This window comes from Rhinichthys klamathensis, unplaced genomic scaffold (genome assembly GCF_029890125.1).
Source record: "Rhinichthys klamathensis goyatoka isolate OS25496 unplaced genomic scaffold, OSU_Roscu_1.1 h1tg000053l_1, whole genome shotgun sequence".
In the NCBI taxonomy this organism is placed as follows: domain Eukaryota; kingdom Metazoa; phylum Chordata; class Actinopteri; order Cypriniformes; family Leuciscidae; genus Rhinichthys; species Rhinichthys klamathensis.
Window position 1 is genome coordinate 862,592 of NW_026606598.1, and position 23,244 is coordinate 885,835.

Sequence of the window (23,244 nt, forward strand, 5' to 3'; positions counted from 1 at the left end):
ATCCCTCTATGCAAATTTACAAACGTAATACGTGTCTGACCAGAAGAACGTTCCGTTATGCGGACTGTAGGAAAATCTTTTCCTGAACTGTGAAAGGGCTATGTGTGTTTTTCCTCAAATAAATCCTGCCCCTTTTTCATTCGAGTGAAGTCGTCCACGAGTCAGCTCCACCTCTCCCTCCTGCTCCCCCCGTTCCCCGTCTTTCCCATCTCTCTCTCTGTCTCTCTCTCTCTCCCACCCGCACGACTGTCCAGCTGGCAATTCACTCCCATTACAGTAATTTATCACCGCTCATTAGGTGCCTTTCTTTGCTTCATACAAGGTCTCGCTCCTGAAACAGGTATCCCATTCTTTTCTGGATGCTTTTCAGGTTCTGTGCATAAATACAAACCGCATGAAACTGTGCTAAGATTGTGTGGGAAGAAACCGACTAACAACTAGAGGTAAGGGAAAAATAAAAATGGTCTGCCTTTTTTATTCGTCTGTGAGTCTCAAAAGTTTACTCTTTTGTGGAAAAAGGGTCAAATAGGCTACTGTTGAATAGCTTGATCGTCTGAGAGAAAGCAGCTGGACGCCAGGTAGCCTACACTAGATTATATCTCAGTTTTGTCAATAAAAGATATCAATGCATTTTTTAATTATAGGCTATGCATACTTATATGTGTTTTAAAGAATACTGTAACGGAAGTTTATTTTCTCCTCATCCGCTTGTATTTCTCAGGTATTTCTTAAGAATGGACAGCAGTGTTCAACGGTCCTTTCTTTGCGCAGAGACGTTGTTTAAGACCTGAACTAGATTTGGAGTCACTGTAAATAAATATATAAACATTTGTATTTCGTCGTCAAATGTTTAGGAACTTTATGCTGAATAGTAAATTGGTCCACTAACTTAATCTCTTCATACCATGGGATCCAGATCTGGCTGAGTCTCGCCGATTCCTCAGCACATTTGTTTATATAAGCATTTCAACTTGATGTTTGCAGATGACATGATTTAAAATCGTGTACTTAATGCTGTCAGTTTGATTTAAATATGATTACAGTTGAAATACCATTATAATTTCATGTGCTTGGGAATGTGTTCCTGAGCTACCGAAAATCTGTTTTCAATTGCGCGCCAGTCTCTTTACTACCTTGTATAATTGGATCCATCCACGGTAGGAAAAAAGTCGTTTGTCTATTCAACTTTGACACGTTTTGCACATGTAACATTCTTGAAATTACTATGACTTGTCTTATAAAGATATATAAAGATTTAATAGGCCTATGTAGATCAGCATTAGTACAATTACAAAAGTGACAAAGGAAATTGATGTAAAATGAAGGTAAATATCTCTTGTGAACAGAATCGTTTATTTGTATTTCATATCCAGCCAAGCTTTCATGTTGACAAATTATGCAAGTATGAACATTTTAGTATGTGTATTTACCATACATAAATGCTAGGTGAAATTGAAAATAAAAATTCCCTTTGCAAATTCCCTTTGCAAAACAAATGAGTTTTCCATTTTATTCCCAAAAATTTTGATTTCACTTATATGAGGTGGCCTTAACTGTAACAATAAATACATACAAGACGCAACTGTGCAACTACATGTTGTTCTGGAAAATTCCCGCATTTACTTCTAAGTTTGATGTATGGTTATATTTGGGAGGAAAGGTATAGGGTTAGAGTTAGATATTGGTGTAATGGTTGAGAGGTAAAGTGTATCTACAAATGCTAATTAAATGCAAGTACTTTTAATGTAATTACAATGCATCAACATGTAGCTACATAGTTGTATCAAATGGTATAGTTAAGGCCACCTAATATAAAGTGTGCCCAAATTAAGTAAAGCTAATTGAAAACTGAGTTTTAAGAGAGTCTATTTTCTTAAAGTTCACTGGACCAAAAGTGGCTATATTTAAAGGAAATATTAGGGAATCACCCTTATAATGAGGATCTGCATAGAGTTAGTGAAGTTTTTATATGGATTTAAGTTTTTGTTATGGCTATATTCAAATGAAGGTAATGCAAAGATGCTGTCTAGTCCCAAAGCTGACAGTTGAAGGGCATGTGTTTGGGTAACGGCTCTGTACCCGCTCACAGCGCAGCGGTACTCAAGATTTACATTCCTTTGTGGCCTACAGGCTCCAGAGTGACTTGTCTGTTAAGCTGTTGTTACATTAGTGAAATCCCATAACCGCACTGGTGAGGGGCTGTTATATCATCATCATAACAATTTTCAGTCCAATGTTGTACTATACAAAGGGTTTAAACTATTCTGTCTACAAACATTATAAGATGAACCTCATGTCATTCACACATGCAGTCAGTGGATGGCTCAGTTAAATGTTTTACTGCTTCCTTTAAAGTCAATATACCAGCTGGTAATAATGGCTACTGTATCAAAGGAGAGTGCTGTATACTGCTGTATTACATTTTGGCATGTTTTATTGCTAAATATAAAAATTGTGCTTTGAATCCAAAAAATTACATTTACAGCTTGTACCTGTTTTGTAAACCATGAAACAGCTTATAGTTTTCAAAATATCAAAGTACTTGTACATGAAAGTATTGAGTATAAGTTTATTAGAATGTGTGTGTCAAAAGCAGTAGTTGTCAATTTCTACCCACTTTTACTACAATACACCGGGTACCCCAGGGTGTGTTGGGAATCCGGGAGACATGCATAAACCTTTGATCTGTGGGTGAATCTCAAGAAATCATGTCTGAGACACATTTTGCCATCCACCATAAAAAAAATTTTTTAACAGTTTTTTAATAAAACAAATATTAATGGAGTATATTTTACAAGAAAATACTTTCTACTTCTTTCTATTTCATGTTTAATTCAGTGTGTTACTTGCCATTTCTTTGTAAAATTTACTAGCAGTTTCTTTTTTACAATAATTAGAAATAATTTTATGGTAATGAGAATTTAGGGAGGATTGTGCTTAATTATCTTGAAAGTTATGTCACATGGCAAAGAAACCCCCCTTAAAAATAGGCTTAATTTCGTCAGGAATCGGAAGTTGTGTGATAGTCTTTTCTTCCCTATTGTGACGTATTAACCAAATGTGAAACGGCTTCTCGAACAAGAAAAAATGTAGTTCAGGACTTGATTTTGTTCATCAGGAATTGATTGGATGGTTGTGGTTTGCTGTGATATCATGTGAGTGACAGGTTGTCCTGCCTTTAAATGCATCATCAGAGAAGAGATGTTGCTAAAAGTGGAAGGGGAAGTTATTTTGATTAAAGATTACGAGGGAACATGAATTTTAAAAAAAATAAAGAGGTGCATGAATATATCATTCAATAAATACTGCAATATTCATTTAAAAAATAAGTTATTATAAATCATTATGATTTCATGGTTACTTAAATTGTCTTTAAGTAATATACAATTTTGCAGTGAAATGTGACCCAGACATATTCCCAGGTTCATCCTATCTAATCGAATTTGCTGTAGAAGTGATCAGCATGCAATATAAATTTAACAGTGAGCTGGAACATGTTCTGTGTGAGCAATTTTGAACACATGATGGAGAACAAATCAAAACATAGTCGCACTCACACAACAGTAACCGTGTTCTTTGTTTCTATTCCCTGCTGTAGAGCCACACATGGAGCCGTGTCAGTGGTTGCTACACATTGTTGTCTTCTTACATAATGCTTGGATTCAATCATGCTTTGCCCAAACCCCACCGCCAGTACGCTCAAGCCCCACACCGACCCCTCTGACGGCACAGGGGCCAGAGACTCTGAAGTTTCGTCTGTCTGGTTTCCCCAGGAAACACAATGAGGGGCGAATTGAGGTGTTTTACAAAGACGAGTGGGGGACCATCTGTGATGATGACTTCTCACTGGCCAATGCCCATGTCCTCTGTCGCCAGCTTGGCTTCGTGTCCGCCACGGGCTGGGCACACAGCGCCAAGTATGGGAAGGGCACAGGTAAATGTGCCTGCTCTCATTCGCACATTTACTCAGACCAGATATAAAGCGATATCTGCATGCCTGGTATGTGCTCAGAGAGTTTGTGTTTGTTTCAGGGAAGATTTGGCTTGACAATGTGCAGTGCAGTGGCAGTGAAAGGAGTGTGTCGGTGTGTAAGTCTCGTGGCTGGGGCAACAGTGACTGCACTCATGATGAGGACGCTGGAGTGATCTGTAAAGATGAGAGACTGCCGGGATACATGGACTCCAACGTTATTGAGGTAAAGGACCCTACACCAGTGTTGGAGAAAGTTACTTTTAAATGTGAGTGCTTCAACTTTAACTTATTTCAGTTAGTTACCAAGGCAACATTTCAAATTTGAAGTTTATCGTCTAATAGTTATATTTTATTTGATTTCAGCTTAATTTCAATTAACACTTTTTTTTTTTGCTTTAGTTTTAGGTTTAGTAAACAATAATAACCTGATCTAACATGTAGGAAGCACTCCAAGCACTGCTTTCTCACATGCTTCTTCACTCTCTGTTCTTGTTTGACTGTCCACATAGATTCTATTCTTTGCGTTGTGCGTTTCTCTCAGGTGCGGGTAGATGAGAATAAAGTGGAGGAGGTCCGTTTGCGTCCTGTGTTTACCATGGCAACTAAACGGATGCCGGTCACTGAGGGAGTGGTGGAAGTCAAGAATAAGGACGGGTGGGCTCAGATCTGCGATAATGGTTGGACACCCAAAAATTCTCGAGTGGTTTGTGGCATGATGGGATTCCCCCACGAGAAGAAGGTCAACAAGAGCTTCTACAAGTGAGTGTTGATGACATGTTGAAGATAGGGCGGAAATTGTAATTGGCCATGGAAGCATTGTTACAAAAAAACCCTACTAAAACCATTTTTACACAGATGAATATTGCTCTTTTTAGACTTACTAGTCTGATTTGAGCATTTGTGTATTCATATGTCTTGTGTGTGTTTGTGTGTGTGGCATCTCACTATACTGTGGCTGTTTAGCCAATGTGAGAGGAAATTATGTTTACTTTCTCAGTCATCCGTGAAATGCAGTTTCGCCTAGCAGCATACACACAGTTTAAACCACAGACAAACACCTGAAGAAGGAAACTATTGCGTAGGTGCACGGCATTCATGCACACTAATTAGTAGAAAGCACACTGGGGTCTCATCCCCCAAATCCAGTGGAATGTTACAAGAATGTTCCACTTACAGGAATAAGCCCTTTGTAAAACACATATGGATTTAGTTTCCAGACCTAGACTTAGACAAGACAACTAGTAAAGATTTGATAATGAGTAGAAGCTTAGTGGATGTCTGTGTGCCTATGCCTGTCTGCATTTATTTCCCATGTGTTGTTTTATAGACTACATGAAGGTTTCATTTGTCAACCTGTCTCCCTACGGCACGTACGCACCATTACCGACCCCACATTCCTGAATCAATTGCACACTGTGACTGATGAGGTTTCCATAACCTCAGGAAATCTGAATCCGAAAAAATGTCATAAGTTGACATCTTTAAAGCATGACAAAATATTATTAAAACTTAATGATTTAGAATGTACTTTGAATTTGACCATTACAAAGTGCAATTTTTAAAAGTGCGTTAAGTAACAGTGAACGTATACTCTCTTTAAGTACGCTTAAGTGACCTTTTATTTATTTAATTAATATGATATTATCTGCAAGTACTTTTTTTTAATTCTACACTTTTAAGCACACTACAAATGCACATTCAATACAAATAAGCAAACTTCTTTTTCACAATAGTATGACCATTTATATCAAGTAAGTGTTATGGTGATGCAGATGCTACACAACCCTTCCTATCTCAAACAGCCTGAACTGTCCTGAAGTGGACAAAGAGAAAGAAAGATACAGTAGTCAGTGTGTATGTGTGCTTGACCCCATTTCCCTGTTTTCAACAGGCATCTCAGAAAGAGATCTGCTGAGCCAAAAGCTAAAGTTAAAGTAACAGCGGCCAGGTACCATCTGAGGGAAAGTAACCAGTAGTGTTCTTTCCCTAGAAGACTGAAGAACATATCGTGGCTTTAGTAGTGATCTTAAACGCAGCACTATTAGTGTTTGTAATCCTCTAACTAACTTCAATCTAATGCGTGCTTTAGTCAATTATCCTATTTTGTGATTGAGTTGTGTTGATTTGCTCTCTCAGTGAGGTGTGTGTGTGTGTGTGTGTGTGTGTGTGTGTGTGTGTGTGTGTGTGTGTGTGTGTGTGTGTGTGTGTGTGTGTGTGTGTGTGTGTGTGTGTGTGTGTGTGAGAGTGAGTGAGTGAGTGAGTGAGTGAGTGAGTGAGTGAGTGAGTGAGTGAGTGAGTGAGTGAGTGAGTGGCAACATTGTTTCAAAAACTTTCATGCCAATAAAGCCCCATTGAATTGAATTGAGAGAGAGAGAGAGAGAGAGAGAGAGAGAGAGAGAGAGAGAGAGAGAGAGAGAGAGAGAGAGAGAGAGAGAGAGAGAGAGAGAGAGAGAGAGAGAGAGAGAGAGAGAGAGAGAGAGAGAGAGAGAGAGAGAGAGAGAGAGAGAGAGAGAGTGAGTGTATATCTGAGAGAGTGGTGGACGTAACATTTCCCCATGAAGAACTTATTACCATCTGTTAGTTTTACTCGCATAGTTTTGAGATGAGGCTGTGCTTGTGTAAGAGTTAAAGCTTTCGTGGGAGATATCTTGAAACAGAATCCCTTATAATAATACTAACACAAATCCCTTCTTCTTGCTTACTGCACGGTCACCTCAGATATGTGCGCTTCTAACGTGCTTGATTCAATGTGTATATAACAGGCATGGGAAAGTAAATCACCTCTAACAATATTTTTGTAAACAAAATATTTTGTAGTTCTCATTTTACAAAGTTTCTGTTTCTGTCACCTAACATAATTATCATATACCAAATAACCTGTGACGCACTGCATCTTGTTAAAAAAAAAAAAAAAAAAAAAAAAAAACTTAAATCTCATTGCCCTCTTTTCCATGCAGCTGGTATGTATATGTGTGCACATGCATGCTGGATGTTGTAGTGGACATTTTAGTGTTTCTGAATGCTTAATGGATGTTTGCATTACAGGCAGGGGCCCAAAGCTAAGGCTATCACTAAAACTAGCTCTAAGCCTAAACCGGGCAAATCAGCTGCGGATAAAAGGTAACCTTGGTAAAAAAGGGGAAACATACAGTACAATGCCTTCGTGTCTCAGACCTTTCTAACCTTTTTTTTTTTTGTTCTCTAAATCTCAATGTGTTGCCAGTCAGAAAGGCTGCGTTACAGGTGATTCTGCAGCCTAAACAAAACCTCTAAAAGATAGAGAAGCCTTCTGGAATAAAAAATATGTATACACTGCCATTCAAAAGTTTGGAGTCAAAGATATATTTCAGAAATGACACATTAAAGGGGCTATACGTAAGAATTTTCATGTGTTAATCACTTTTTATTGCCAATGTGTGAACAGCTTGTAACGAAACTTAAAAAACGAGACCTTCCCTGACTTCCTAGGTTGTCTATAAAAGCCTGAAGACTGATTTTAATGTGAAGGACTCGAGACGTTTTTGCCGGGAAAATCAAAAGGAGATGACATTTCACATTGCTGATAATTTCTTAACTGCTTGCTGTTTTCTCACCACTGTCATTTTTGTTGTGTTGATTTTGTTATTGTTAACAGTATTTGGCTGCAAAGGTATTTCCAACTTCTTTTTACTTATAAGCAAAGAACGAAAAAGAACTTACGCCGTAAGTATATCGCAGTGGGCATTGAATCACGTTCAATCTCTTGCACGTAACGTTACGCGTGCACGAGCGCAAGCACGAGCAGTAATTTGCTGGCTGCAGTTCACTTAACAGCCACCGGTGTCGCTAATAACAAAGGTTTCTGAATTCTACATATAGCCCCTTTAAATTGATCAAAAAATGCCATTAAAGACATTTATAAAGTTACAAAAGATTTGTATTTTAAATAAATACTGTTCTTTTGAAATTTGAATTTTTTTTTAACATTGATAATAATAATAATAATAATAATAATAAATGTTTCTTGAGCTCCAAATCAGCATATTAGAATGATTTCAGAAGGATCATGTGACACTGAAGATTCTGCTGAAAATTCAGCTTTGCCATCACAGGAATAAAAAAATATTTTAAAATATATTCAAATAGAAAAGTTATTTTAAATTGTAATAATATTTCACAATATTACTGTTTTTACTGCACTATTTTGATCAAATAAATGCAGCCTTGGTTAGCAGAAACTTCTTTCAAAAGCACAAAAAAATTGTACCGACCCCAAACCATTGAATGGTAGTGTACATTATGCAATTTTGTTGTGCTGTTGTATGTCATTGTTAAGGACTTGAATGAGAATGAGATGAGTTTATTAAATATACTGTCCAAAATTAATAAAATGCAGCAAGAAAAGCATCTCCAATATTTCAATTAAAAGAAATCAGAGAAAATATGTGACTTATAGAAATTTTGCTGATTACATCTACACAAGAATATTGCAGTAGCTGTTGAGTGTGTAAACATCTTTATCAGAATAAAGGCTTAACCTGATTATAGACCTTAATCTAAAAAGGATGTGCATGTAAACATGGTAAGTGTGTGTTTCACTTCTCTCTCAGGCTGTATGCTGAGCGGCAGAAGAATCGCTTCCTGGTTCATTCAGTGGCATGCTTAGGCACAGAAGTGCACTTGGCTGCATGTCCTCTAGAGTTTAACGATGGCAATGCCACAGAGTCGTGCCCTGGAGGAATGCCTGCTGTGGTCAGCTGTGTACCTGGTCCACTGTACGCTCAGAGCACTGCCATGAGGAAGAAACTCAAGATGCAGGTAAAGTGTGTTCTTGTGTATGATACATGTAAAAGACTCACTTTTACATGTATTTCATTAGCGCTGTGGTTACTATTTATTTTAAACTTTCTTCCTCTCTTTCTCATCAGTCTACTATACGCCTGAAGGGTGGAGCGAAACATGGTGAGGGCCGTGTCGAGGTGTTGAAGGGCAGTGAATGGGGGACGGTTTGTGATGATCGCTGGAACCTGCTCTCTGCCAGCGTCGTATGCAGAGAATTGGGCTTCGGCTCTGCCAAAGAAGCCCTCACAGGTGCTCGCATGGGACAAGGTAAGAATGCAAAGGAGTAACCAAATGTAATACACAGTTTTTTTTGTCTGCTGCGATGGAATGCACGAAATGCTTAATTACCTGATCAGTGACTTGGAATAATATAAATGCCCTCATTTATTACCCTACTGCCTGAAATATTTCATTCTGATTGGTCAGTTGCTACAATCTGATAATGACCAGGAAACTATAACTGACCGTCGTCCCTGGCAAACCAGTCTCCTATATAGCTATGCTAGTTTTATATCGTGTAACTAAAGCATTGATTTCTTTAATCTGCCCTGGACGTAACAGCTTAAAAGCGCATGGATTTGTGGACATCCATTTTGTCCGGCCTTTCATTTGGAAATTTATTTTGCATTGTAGCGACATTCATACATTTCTAATTGTAGCCTATGTGTTCTAATACTTTTTAGCGCCACTGTTTTACATGGGTAAAGTTGTTAGTTACACACTTTTATATTTGTTTTAACTGTGTCGGTATGAATTTGACATTTTACTATGCATATTCTTCTGTTTTCTCTCAGGGTTGGGGCCTATCCATATGAATGAGGTGCAGTGCACAGGTCATGAGCGCTCTCTGTGGAACTGCCGCTATAAAAACATCACTGCTGAGGACTGCAAACACACTGAAGATGCTTCAGCCCGCTGTAATGTCCCATATATGGGCAATGAGAAGACGGTCAGAGCAACACACATATACTCATACTCATAACCTTTCTTCTTTTAGTTTGTTATTTGTTATACCAAAATTAAATAATGTATTTAAACTCATGGTTTACACGTGCAAAAGAATTTTGACATGTGTTAATTTTATGGCATTTTAACACATTCGTAGATCATGTGTCTGTCATTCTGATGTTTTCAGAAACTGTATATTACACCCATTTGCATCTATTGCTTGTTTCTCAATTCAAGGAGAACACAGCAATGATCAAATGAATGAATGATGTTGTGCTCAATATTCATTTTGACTCAAAATGGATGACTGGAGTGTTGGGTATCATTGTCTGTATCAAGAGACAATTACTGTAATTAATCATCTGTTGCGATTTACGATTATGATCTCAACAGATGCAACACACCTTAACCATTATGCACCTACTGCTAGAAAACCTCCTTTATGCATGTAATGGTCACCGGGGATAGTTGTCACACTATATATATACTTAGTATGTTGTTTCCCATAGTATGTCTTTATAAGTAAGTCACTGAATCATTCACTCAACTGATTTATCTTATATATATGGTCCAATTGCACCAAAAAAAAAAAAATATGAATTATGTCTGTCAAATTAAAATTCAGATTATTTTTTTAATAAAAAAAAAAAAGCTGTTTGGAACCACATGATTTTTTTTTTATACTTTAGTTAATACTTTTTTATTCGGCAAGCAGATTGATCAATACAATTGATCAAAAGTGACAGTAAAGACATTTCTAATGTTACAAAACATATCTTCTTCATATAAACTAATGTTACAAAACATATCTACTTCATATAAATTCTGTCCTTTTGAACTTTTTATTCATCAAAGAATCCTAAAAAAAAAGGTATCATGGTTTCCACAAAAATATTAAGCAGCACTATTTTAAACTTTGGTAATAATAATAAATGTGTCTTGGGCAGCAAATCAGCATATTACAATGATTTCTGAAGGATCATGTGACATTAAAGACCGGAGTAATGGCTTCTGAAAAAAAAATCGTAGCCAAAACTAAATTTTAAAACAAACTAAAAAAATACAACCTGAGTAAGAAGTGTGACAATTAGCCCCAGTCTCCCCTAAAATCTAATTGAACTCCCTCTTACCCCTTGTCCCTGGTTGTGCCCTGCTTAGGTGCGCATCTTAGGGGGCCGAACTCGCTATGAGGGCCGTGTGGAGGTGTTATATACTGAGACCAACGGGACGTTGCGCTGGGGCCTGATCTGTGGAGAAGGCTGGGGCACTGAGGAGGCCATGGTTGTGTGCAGGCAGCTGGGCCTCGGGTACGCCAACCATGGTCTACAAGTAGGATGCTAGCAGTAACAGCAACACACACTTGCATGCTAACAATGCCTTGAACTTCCTGCTACCATCGAAAAAAATCAGATGGTGCTGGCTTACACACTCCCTCAAACATATTCAAAGACTTGAACTTTGAAAACCACATGAAAACACAGAGTCAGTGCGTGTTGTACAGAGACAGAAAGAAAAAACCCTGCTGAAAAGATCAGTCAGCTCTAGCCACAATTTGCTAATGAACAACTTGGTTATACTAGCTAGACCAGCACCAAACTAGTACTAACCAGCCATGCTGTTCTATACTAGGCCTCCTTTATAAAAGACATGCATAGAATGATCCTAAATGTGAACGAACGACAATTTCCGAAATGTTCCTATGAAGGATTTATGAAATAACACAGAGACCCAAACAATTATCATTAAAGGGGCAATAAGTGATTTCTGAGAAACGCTGTTGGAAATTTAAATCAACACCTGTGTGCTGAAACAAATATTGCGTTTGTACATACTGGCTGTGTGAATAGGAGAAAAAAACAAAGTGGATCGAACCAATCCACGGAACACTAAAATACTCTTGTAGCCAATCAGCAATAGGGGGCATGTCCGCTCATGATGGGGGATGAGCAAGCATTGTACAAAGACTGTAGAAAGAGAGAAATTTACTTAATTAATGCATATTGTGATTGTCTCATTTATCTCACATTTTAATAAACAATGTTGAATTATTTTGATTACTGGTATATACGTGGTCAAAAAAATGTGTACGTTTTTTTTTTTTTTTTTTTTTTTTTTGCCTTTATAAATTCCAATTTGTTCCTCACTTTTGAAGGGATGAAATCCCGGGAATTTGGGTTCAGAATCAGATGAAATTCTGTGTTTTATAAATGAGGCTCTTGGTCTTCTCAGCAGGGACGTCTGTCTTGGTATGTGGGTTAGCATTGAATGGCAGGAGCCAGATTGGTGAGCGTGGTAAGAAATCAGTGTGTTTGACGTTGCGTAGGTTGTGATTTCAGGTGCGTCTGTCGGGTGGGCGCTCACAATATGAAGGGCGAGTGGAGGTGCGGGTGGGGCGGCGTTGGGGCAGTGTATGCAGTGAGGGCTGGACCACCAAAGAGGCCATGGTGGCATGCAGGCAGCTAGGGCTGGGGTTCAGCATGCATGCTATTACAGTGAGTACATGACATACACACATGCTGACGCAGAAGCAGCTGTTTTCCTTCACCAGGAATGTTGTTTTTAGGCAACATGAATGATTAGGAATAATATGTTTCTTGTATTATTTTTATTTTATTTTTTCAGGAAAATGAGTTGAACATTTTTGTGACAACTGTATAGACTAGAACAGCCATTGACGGTTTGGATGCTTTGCCCTGTTTTTGTCTTTTGAATTTGGCCTACATTTTACCCCAAATGAAAGAAATTATTTAAATAATATTTCAGGACCTATATTTTTTGCACTGTGACATATATTTTCATAACAACTGAGCACATTCCACAACCCAACAACCCACAACCCCCTCCCCTCCACGCCGCAAATTCTCATTACCGTAATGCAAAAAATAAATAAATACATTTTTTTAAGGATCATTTTTCTTTCTTTTTTTCTTCTTTTTTTTCTTTTAGAGTGAAGGATGACCTAATCATGTTTTTCCCTGAAATAAGGAAATTACAGAAATAATATTTTAAGGACCAATATATTTTTTGCATTGTGACATTATTTTCATTACAGTTAAGCACATTTCCCCCAAAATTCTCATTACCGTAATAAATAAATAAATAATCTTTGTGTAAAGTATAATTTCTTTTTCTTTCTTTCTTTTAATTTGGAGATGAAGTGTGACCTGGTCATGTTTACCCTAAAAGAAAGAAGTTATAGAAAATTAGATAAATTTTTAGAACCGATTTCTTTTTTAATTGTGACATTATTTTTTATTACAATTAAGCACATTTCCCATAAATTCTCATTACCGTCGGTTATGCAACAAAACAATGTTTCGTTTTTTGTTTTTTCTTTGATGTAAAGTGACTTGGTCATGTTTTTGTGAAATTCACACAGTTGTTGTCATTTTTTCTTGATTATAAAAGGTACAGTACTCAACAGTACAATCTTCAAATCAAAATGGTATTTGAAAATGGCATGTTTACCATGTAGGTCTGTTTTGGATTTTCGTTCTCTTCATAGTAAACTACTTATCACTGTCTGTCTGTGTTTGTTTGTTTTGATGCGTGTTTGCTAAGGAAACATGGTATTGGGATAGCAGTAACGTGACAGAGATGGTTATGAGCGGAGTGAAATGTACAGGAGATGAGATGTCTCTAAGCCAGTGCCAACACCACAGAACGGTCATCTGCCAGAAAGCAACTGCACGATTCTCAGCAGGAGTTATCTGCTCAGAAAGTGAGTAATCACATGCACACATGGAAACAAAGTGACCCATTTAAAAGGTCATCGAATTTGATTGGCTGAGCAGATGATATTATTATTAGTAGTAGTATTTAGACCAAATGCACCGGGACTTTGTACTGATTTTAGCTCTTAATCTGTGTTTGTGATTTACAGACTGTCTTTGTTTGGTGTGGCATAGTATTTTTCAGTGACTCTTTTTGCAGGTTACATTGTTAAACCAGTAGGTGTCTGTCTTTATAAGTGACTCATTGAACCATTTATTCAACTGGTTCATTCAACAACACTGAATAATTCAGTGACTCTCTGCGTTCGAATATACCTACTTCCCTACTATATAGTAGGGGGAAAAGAGTAGTATGTCCGAATTCATTGTATTCATAAAACAGTAGGCGAAAAGTACCCGGATGACCTACTACTGGCAAGATTCTATAGTGCGCATCTTATGGACAATTTACTATCCCATGAGGCCATGGGAGATGATTTGTGAATAGCAATGAAGCAACACAACTAAAAAGTCACTTGACAAATGTAGTACGTCCAGAGTTCATTCATACTACATAAAACGTCTCTGGTTACTTACGTAACCTATGTTCTCTGAATAGGGAACGAGACGCTGCGGAAAGCGCAGTGGGATATCCTCTGGATGTGCCGATTGCCTGAAGCCCTATAGAATCACGCCAATTCATTGGCTGATGGCGCTCGCGCAAAGCTGGCTCCGCCCCGACGCTCTTACGTCGTAGCATGATGAACGCGCGCGCGCCATCTTCTCCTCAGATTTCTCTGCCGAAAAGAAAAACTGTCGGCAGCGCGAGGAGCTTGGCAGCGAACGCAGCGTCTCGTTCCCTATTCAGAGAACATAGGTTACGTAAGTAACCAGAGACGTTCTCTTTCATAGGTTCACTCAACGCTGCGGAAAGCGCAGTGGGAACGAAATACCAAACTCGCCAAGCTAAGCGCTGCCATAACTGGTACCAGACCAAATAATAATAACAACCATGACAGGTTCAAGCAGAAAGAACCTGGGAACCTGGAGTCATGTCAAGATCTAAATTATAGAACCTCACAAAGGTGTGCGGAGAGGACCAACCTGCCGCCACACAAATGTCTTCCAAGAGGGCCCCTCTAAAGAGAGCTTGAGAGGAAGCCACACTTCTGGTGGAATGTGCTCTGATGCTAAGAGGTGAAGGCAAACCACGCACCTCGTAAGCCAGCGAAATAGCATCCGTTACCCAGTGGGAAATCCTTTGCTTTGATGCTGCAAGCCCGCGGCGGCCAGCACCAAAACATACCAAGAGCTGGTTTGATTTCCTCCAACCGCCTGAGCGATCTACATACAACTTCAAAGAACGGACCGGGCAGAGCAAGTTAAGTTTCCTTTCTTCCTCAGAGGCAAAAGGAGGAGGGTGGAAAGCGTTAAGGTTAACAACCTGAGAGCGGAACGCCGTGGAAAGAACCTTGGGTACATACCCCGACCTCGGCCTCAAAGTAACCCTAACCAGGCCAGGAGCGAAGTCCAAGCATGACTCACTAATAGAGAGAGCCTGCAAATCCCCCATCCGCTTTAATGAAGATAAAGCTAACAAAAGAGCAACCTTAAGAGTCAGAATCCGCTCAGGGGCTGACTCCAAGGGCTCGAAGGGAGCCTCTGACAAACCCTCCAGGACGACTGACAGGTCCCACGAGGGAACACTAGGGGGGCGAGCCGGTTTTAGGCGCCTAACCCCACGCATGAAGGCCGAAACTAACCTCAGTTTCCCCAAGGGAATCTCATCTGATTCTCTATGAGCGGCAATAGCTGCGACATATACTCTGAGAGTGGTAGCGGCCGCTCCGGAAGCAAACTTTTCCTGCAGGAATTCCAGCACTGTGCCTACTGGGCAGTTAACTGGGTTCCTATCATGTGCTAAGCACCATGCCTCGAACACCCTCCACTTGGAGGAATATAGCCTCCTCGTCGAAGGGGCTCTAGCATTCGCAATGGTCTCCTGAACGTCAGTTGGGAGATCAAAGCTTAAAGGTAACGGCCTCTGATAGGCCAAACGTACAGCTTCCAAATGTCGGGGCGAGGATGCCATATCCTGCCCTGAAGCTGGGAAAGCAGGTCCTCCCTGACCGGTATCTCCCAGGGGGAGGATTCCAACAGAGGGATCAGCTCCGAAAACCATGGCTGGGACGGCCAGAATGGGGCTACCAGAAGGAGGCGGACTCCGCTCTCCCTCACTCTGGACAGAACCGCCTGGATCAGCTTGATGGGCGGGAAGGCATAGAGTTTCTGCATCGGCCAAGGGTGGGCGAACGCATCTATCCCCAACGGAGCTGGAGGGCTCAGAGAGAACCAAAGCGGGCATTGGGACGACTCCTGAGATGCAAAGAGGTCCACTTCCGCTTTTCCGAACACCTCCCAGATCAGGGCCACCGTCTGGCGGTTCAACATCCATTCCCCAGACCTGAGCTTCTGCCTCGACAGAAAATCTGCTGCGAGGTTCAGAATCCCTGGGACATGAACTGCTCTCAGAGAGAGGAACTTGTCCTGGGACCACAGGAGAAGGTGACGCGCATGCCTGTCTAGGGTGCGCGATCGTGAACCCCCCTGTCTGTTTACATGGGACACTACTGCCATATTGTCCGTTCTGACAATGACATGGTGTCCTTTGAGGAAAGGGAGAAAGTGACAAAGAGCCAGGAAGACAGCCCTCAGCTCCAAGCTGTTTATGTGCCACGAGAGGGTCTCGCCAGTCCAAACCCCACACGCTGGCCTGCCCTCGAAAACCGCTCCCCATCCGGTCAGAGAGGCATCCGTCGTAACCATCTGGCGACGGAATACCGCACCCATACCGACTCCTTTCTGAAGGAAGAGGGGGTCCCGCCAGATTGACAGGGCGCGAAAGCAACTGCGCGACACCTTCAATAGGCGAAGGGCTGGCCCCGTGGGCCGAGCCCCTGAGAGCTTCATCCACCACAGAAAAGGTCTCATGTGGAGTAGCCCCAGAGGTAGCACAGGGGAGGCCGCGGCCATAAGGCCCAGAAGTCTGCGGCAGGTGCTCACGGAAACATGCTGGCCTAATGCAAAACGGGACAGACATGTCACCAGACTGGAAATCCGTGCAGGAGCCAAACGGGCCTGCATAAGAACGGAGTCCATGCGTACCCCCAAGAAAACCGTGTTCTGAGCTGGAGTAAGAACGCTCTTCTCCGTATTCAACCTCAAACCGAGAGACTGAATATGACGGAGGACAATGTCCCTGTGGTGAGTCACCAACTCTCTGGAGTGGGCTAAAAGGAGCCAATCGTCCAGGTAGTTGAGTATATGGATGCCCTGGAGCCGCAGCGGGGCCAGAGCAGCATCCATACACTGTGTGAACGTCCTTGGCGCTAGAGCGAGGCCAAAGGGGAGGACCCTGTACTGGTACGCTTTTTCTCCAAAGGCGAACCTGAGGAACTTCCTGTGTCGCCGTACGACCTGGATGTGGAAATAAGCATCCTTGAGGTCTATCGTCACGAACCAGTCCCCCAGCCGGATATGAGATATGATGGCCTTCAGCGTCAACATTTTGAATTTTCCCTTGTAAAGAGAGAAATTCAACCGGCGAAGATCTAGTATCGGCCGCAGGCCGCCCCCCTTCTTCGGGACCAGGAAGTAACGGCTGTAGAAGCCCTGTTCGACTTCCCCCGAAGGAATCTCTTCTATCGCCCCCTTCAGCAGAAGGGATGAAATCTCCTGCTGTAGTACAGAAGCCTGAGCGGCGCTGTCGACTACAGTAGGAAAGACCCCGTTGAAGCAGGGGGGGTTGCGACAAAACTGAAGCGTGTAGCCGAGCCGAACTGTGCGAAGGATCCAAGGCGATACCCCTGGTAAACGCTCCCATTCTTGAACGAAATGTGATAGAGGGAGAGGAGTGTTGCAGTGCAAGGGACATACCTGAGGTAGGGTGTCGCGCTGGTTCCCATGGGGAGGCGCGGATGACCGTGGAGGAGAGCGCTTGGCGTCCTGACACGTACTGGGGGGTACCACCACCTGGATAGAAGTAACTGGGTCCGCCTGCTCCAGAGGAAAACGAACTGTGCCTCCGAGGAAGCGATTGGCGGGTGTAACGTGCACCGGGAGCGAGGGGAGAAAGCAAGACGCGTCTCCTTCCTCCTGCGCCGGACTGGGTGAAGAGAGTGAAACAGGACCTGCACTTCGAAACACGCTGGGTGGCGAAGGTGACAAGGTTGGATGAGGAGAGCCGGGTGGAGGAGGGCAGAAACGCTTGCGCGGTCTGTCCCAACCTCGTAGATCTGGTGAGGCTCTCCTCCTTCTGACCTGCGGGTCAGGAACGGCTCGAGGAGGCTGGAGCGGCCGATTTGTTGGACCGCTTCAGCTGAAGGCGCTTGTGAGGGCGCTGGCGGGGAAATGGACGACCTCGGGCTCCCCAGACCGTAGTTGGAGGGTGGTGAGCCGGGTCACTCCTGCTAGTAGGGAATTCAGCCCTATGAGCAGAGCGTTCTCGGGTTTGAGAAGGGGAAGGGTTGGAGTCTCTTGGCCCTCTGACCCTCCTGGGCATAAACTGCCTGAACGCGGCCGACTGAGACTTAGCGGCACGGAACTTCTCAACCACCGTGTTGACCGCCTCCCCGAAAAGACCTGAGAGGGAGATAGGGGCATCCAGGAGGAAACTCTTATCCTTGTCTCGGATCTCCGTGAGATTCAACCAGAGGTGGCGCTCTGCAGCAACCGAGCCCGCCATAGAGCGACCAACAGCCCGAGCAGTGTGTTTGGTGGCTCTTAGGGCCAGATCTGTGGCTTTGCGAAGCTCTTTGACAGCTTCGGGCGTCAGTCCCTCTCCTTCATCCATGTCCTTCAAGACGTCCGCTTGGTAGGCTTGAAGGATGGCCATGGTATGCAGGGCCATGCCTGCTTGACCAGCCGCCATGTAAGACTTCCCAATAAGGGAGGAAGTAGTCCTACAAGCCTTGGAAGGAAGAAGGGGACGCGCCTTCCAGGACGGTGCAGACGACGGGGCGAGGTGGTTAGCCAGCGTGTCCTCGACCGCTGGAATAGCGGAATAACCCTGCTCCACAAAACCCACAAGGTTGGTGAAGTCAGCGGCTGCCGCGTTAGTTAGGCGTGCGGAGAAAGGCTGCTTCCAGGATCTGGAGATCTCGTGATGCAGATCGCTGAAAAAGGGCAGCTTTCTTCGCTCTGGCCTAGAATTAGGGCCACGTAGGAACCTCTCGTCGAGTTTGGACGATTGAGACTCGCGGGGCTCATCAGGCCAGTCAATAGAGAGCTTCTCTGTAGCGCGCGACAGCACGTCAATAAGCTCAGTGTAGGCCGGAGTAGGCCGCGCGTCCTGGCCGCTAGGCGGGATAACGTCATCAGCCAAAGCAGGCCCGAAATCCTCGGAGTCGGAGGCTGCAGTGTAAATCACGTCATCCAGACCGAAAGAAACCGATTCGCGGGCTCCCGGGCTGGGACATAAATAATCATGCGCGAATTCAACCGCGCCGCGTGCGTGCTCGGGAGAGGGAGGGAGAGAAAGGGCGAGGCCCGTCTGCTCATACTCAATATCCTCGAGCTCAACATCCGAGCCCCAGGCCGCGGATCCACGAGAGGCCTCAGCAGTCTCGGGAGCGCGACGGGGGGGAACGAATGACTCCTTCTCAAAAACCGCGAGTCTAGAGCGGAGGGTTTTGAGAAGGAGATTGTCACAAAATTTACATTTCGACAATCCCAATACAGCCTCACGCGCATGCGAAAAACCCATACATTTAACACACTTACTGTGAGGGTCGTCGTTCGAGATAAAACGAACGCATGGCGGAGAGCAGCGTCGATAATCCATGACACTTCACTGTAAGGAGAACAGAGTTCCACTTATACCAGTCGCTGAAGTGTCGAGACGAAAGCTGAAGTTGAATTTGAAGAATTCGGGCTCAGAAAAACCGAACGAAGGGCGAGATGTGACCGCTTCGTGAAGGCAGAGAAATCTGAGGAGAAGATGGCGCGCGCGCGTTCATCATGCTACGACGTAAGAGCGTCGGGGCGGAGCCAGCTTTGCGCGAGCGCCATCAGCCAATGAATTGGCGTGATTCTATAGGGCTTCAGGCAATCGGCACATCCAGAGGATATCCCACTGCGCTTTCCGCAGCGTTGAGTGAACCTATGAAAGAGAACATACTTTTATTAACAGCCTCCAAGTAGGTTCTTAATTAAATGTAGTACCTACTTAGTATGCCATTTTGAGTGAGTCACTGAATCATTTTCTCAACTGATTTGTTTAAAAACCCTGATTCATTATAGGATCGAAACACCACTACTGCGTGTTGCTCGGAAATGCACAAAAATAGACTAAGTAATTGGCAATATTGTGTCGAAAATGTAGGTTACTCAGTATAAACTTCTGGTTTCTGGAACTGTTGTATAAAAGCAATCTCATATTCAGAATCTAGTTCTGAGTAGTACATTCAGTCATTATATTTTTTATGGATGACTGGAATTCTCACCTCTCAGACGGTCAGTCTGCTGCTGATGCCAGACCTAAAGCTGTGGTCAGTCTTGTTTATCTTTCTCTGAGGACTAGGCTGTAATTAGTGAACCTCACATGGCAAAGGCTTGACTTCAAATGACTTACACCTGTCTGGATTATGTATACAAATGAGACAACATATCATTTTCTTAACTGTTGTACTTTGAGCAAAACTGTTTGTTCAGACATTAAAACCTCAGAAATCCAGTTCAGTTTCCAACATGCAATGCCATAAAAATAGAAACAAAACTCTAAATCAAAAATATATATTTATTTTCATCTTTGAACTTTCGTTTTAAATTGCCAGCATGCCGTTACAGAGTTTTCATGTTTTAGCTTGATCTTGATATGTACACGTTTATTTCCCCAGCTGCATCAGATCTAGTGCTGAACGCACCATTAGTGCAGCAGACGACGTATATAGAGGACCGGCCGTTACACATGCTGTACTGTGCTGCAGAGGAGGACTGTCTGTCCAAGAGCGCTGCTAAAGCTAACTGGCCTTACGGTCATCGCCGCCTGCTCCGCTTCTCCTCTCAGATACACAACATCGGACGAGCTGACTTCAGGCCCAAAGCTGGTCGTCACTCGTGGGTGTGGCACGCTTGTCACGGGTAACCGTACTGTTAAAATGTCTTTTTTCAATAGAGTAAAATAACGGTTATTCATGTTGTGTTGAACATCTGGCTACGCCTTTTGTGTTGCGGGTCAAACTGACCCCCGATTGGTTTCCATGCAATTTGTATGAAAGATTGTTTCTGCCACAGAATAAAATAATAAAAAGGGTAATTGCGACTTTTGATTTCACAATTCTGACTTTATAACTTGCAATTTCAAGTTTATAATTTACAATTCAGATTTTTTTTCCTCAGAATTGCAAGAAATAAACATGCAATTCTGACTTTTCTCTCTCAATTGAGAGGATATATCTATATTGTGAAATAAAAATTGCTATTACCTTTTCTATTTTTAATTCCGTGGCAGAAACATACATTCCATACATTTGGCTAAATCAAAACTACCAAAAAAAAAAAAAGAACTAAGGATTCATGGAAAAACAGAAAACCACTATTGTAACATGTCAATGAAATGATTTGAGATGAAAAATATCCCAAATAAAAAAATATATAAAAAATTGTGGGGTAAATGTTATGTCTGCAGCAAAATTAGCTGCAGACACAAATTGAAAAGATTTCCTTGATGTTTTTATTTTGTTATGTTTACTTGTGGTGGCTATTTACACACTGAGGTGTTACAACTAAGTATAAATAGTATCTAACATTTGTACATAGTGTAAATAGTATTTATCAATAGGCTATTTGTAATTGGTGTAAATAGTCAATAGTGTAAATAGTATTTATCAATAGGCTATTTGTAGTTGGTGTAAATAGTCAAGTAAATAGCCTATGCCTTTTTATGTCTGGTTCTCAAACCTTTGTGAGAGTAAAATGGGTTTATCACACTTCTTTTAAGCGCTGCAACAGACTAGTAATTGCGATCCAAAAAAACGAATAACCAAAAACATAATTTCACAGACTTTTTGTCAAATCAATTAGATGAAGAAACAGCTCATTTACTGTTTGACTTTGCATTTAATGTTTCACCAAAACAAATTGTTTATTAAGTGTTTGAAGCAGTTTAACTATCAAGTGTGGGTTAAATTGACCGACAACACAACAGCCACTGCTGCTTTCTAGCTGGTTTCTTTTCAGTCAGTTCTGATGGGTTATGGATATTGGACAAGTTTATATATGTTTGATATGTGTGTGTGTGTGTGTGTGTGACTCCACAGGCATTATCACAGTATGGACATCTTCACACACTATGACCTGATGTCTGCCAATGGCACTAAAGTGGCAGAAGGACACAAAGCCAGCTTCTGCCTGGAGGACACTGATTGTGAAGAGGGTAAATCACACTCATCCAAAAACACCATTTACAGTCAGCTCTGTTTATTTAGACACATTATCATATTATTCCTAATTCTAGGTGTTTCCAAGAGATATGAGTGTGCTAACTTTGGTGAGCAGGGCATCACCGTGGGATGCTGGGATTTGTATCGCCATGACATTGATTGCCAGTGGATCGACATTACTGATGTCAAACCAGGAAATTATATCCTTCAGGTCAGAAAATGGGTGCAGATCATTGTCCCAATCCCCAAAACTCGTCTTTTATTAAATCAAGAGTATCCAGACTTGTTTTTGCTTGCTTTTTCTCCTAGGTTGTCATAAATCCTAACTATGAGGTTGCTGAGAGTGATTTCACAAACAATGCCATGAAATGTAACTGCAAATATGACGGTCACAGGATCTGGGTCCATAATTGCCATATTGGTGAGAAACGAATGCAAACAAAGCCTCAAAATTACTAGAAAATGCCTATGTTTGGAAGAGAATACTACTGTCACTTGCAACTTACTGAATTCTTTTCAATATATACTTTTAAAAGTAGGATAAGAAACAGAATTATGCAACCTTTTTATACAGTAGTGTTCTATATTCATGTCACGTGACCTCACGTGATGCAATAACATCGTATGTAATTCAGAGAGTGTAGTCATATTATCATCTTGGAATTAAACTGTTATTTCGCATTTTGACAAACTTTCTTGGCAGTCTGATGAAATAATGATTCAAGAAAAAGATTGTGGTTGATATCAATTCCAGTTCAAGTGTGTACTCTGTTGTAGCAATACAGGTTACACACTGAAGATAGTAAGAGAATATGGTAGTATGCTATTCTGAATATTGTCAAAGTGTTCCCATTGAATGTCAAATACTGAAAGATTTCTTTTTCCATGTCTTCGTTTCAGGTGACGCTTTCAGTGAGGAGGCTGAGAAGAAGTTTGAGAAATACCCAGGACAACTTAACAACCAGATCTCGTAATCATGTCACCAGATTGAACTAATTAGCATATTGAGACAATCTAACATTGTAGGTTAATCCAGAGTAAAATATTTATTCATTCAAACCAGCCATAAACTAATTATCGTCTCACATTGCAAGTTACAGAAACCCTCAAATCTACAATATCCAGTGTTTTAACACAGAGTATAATTGTGTTGACATTACCAAAAACAGAACTCCAAAAGACACTCTGGGCCACTGAGTCTGGCTTAAGTAGTGTGAAGATTCATTTGCCTCAGGCGTGCAGTGGTACAGGTACCGCAACCAGGTGCTTATTTTCTTAAAGGTTTAAAAAGCCTTGTTGATGCATCACAGCCAATGTGCTGCTGTCTCTGTGAGTTAAAAGTACTTGA

General features: G+C 41.7%; 1 protein-coding gene across 5 annotated transcripts; it reads left to right on the forward strand.

Annotated features, from left to right (window-relative positions):
- The first annotated feature begins 219 nt into the window (after positions 1–219).
- loxl3b (lysyl oxidase-like 3b) lies at positions 220–23,113 on the forward strand. 5 transcript variants are annotated; one of them, XM_056248037.1, is made up of 17 exons: positions 220–443; positions 3,601–3,934; positions 4,033–4,196; positions 4,515–4,732; positions 5,865–5,921; positions 7,019–7,093; positions 8,563–8,770; positions 8,881–9,061; positions 9,589–9,743; positions 10,901–11,071; positions 12,079–12,234; positions 13,304–13,463; positions 20,352–20,595; positions 21,774–21,889; positions 21,971–22,107; positions 22,206–22,317; positions 22,797–23,113. In XM_056248037.1, exons 2-17 carry the CDS (start codon positions 3,607–3,609, stop codon positions 22,868–22,870), a joined length of 2,556 nt encoding a protein of 851 aa, XP_056104012.1. In that variant the 5' UTR covers positions 220–443; positions 3,601–3,606; the 3' UTR covers positions 22,871–23,113. The 5 variants fall into 5 exon arrangements, with proteins under 5 accessions (XP_056104012.1, XP_056104009.1, XP_056104008.1 ...); XM_056248034.1 differs by lacking the exon at positions 10,901–11,071; XM_056248033.1 differs by lacking the exon at positions 12,079–12,234 and having other exon boundaries at positions 221–443; positions 3,599–3,934.
- Positions 23,114–23,244: the final 131 nt, after the last annotated feature.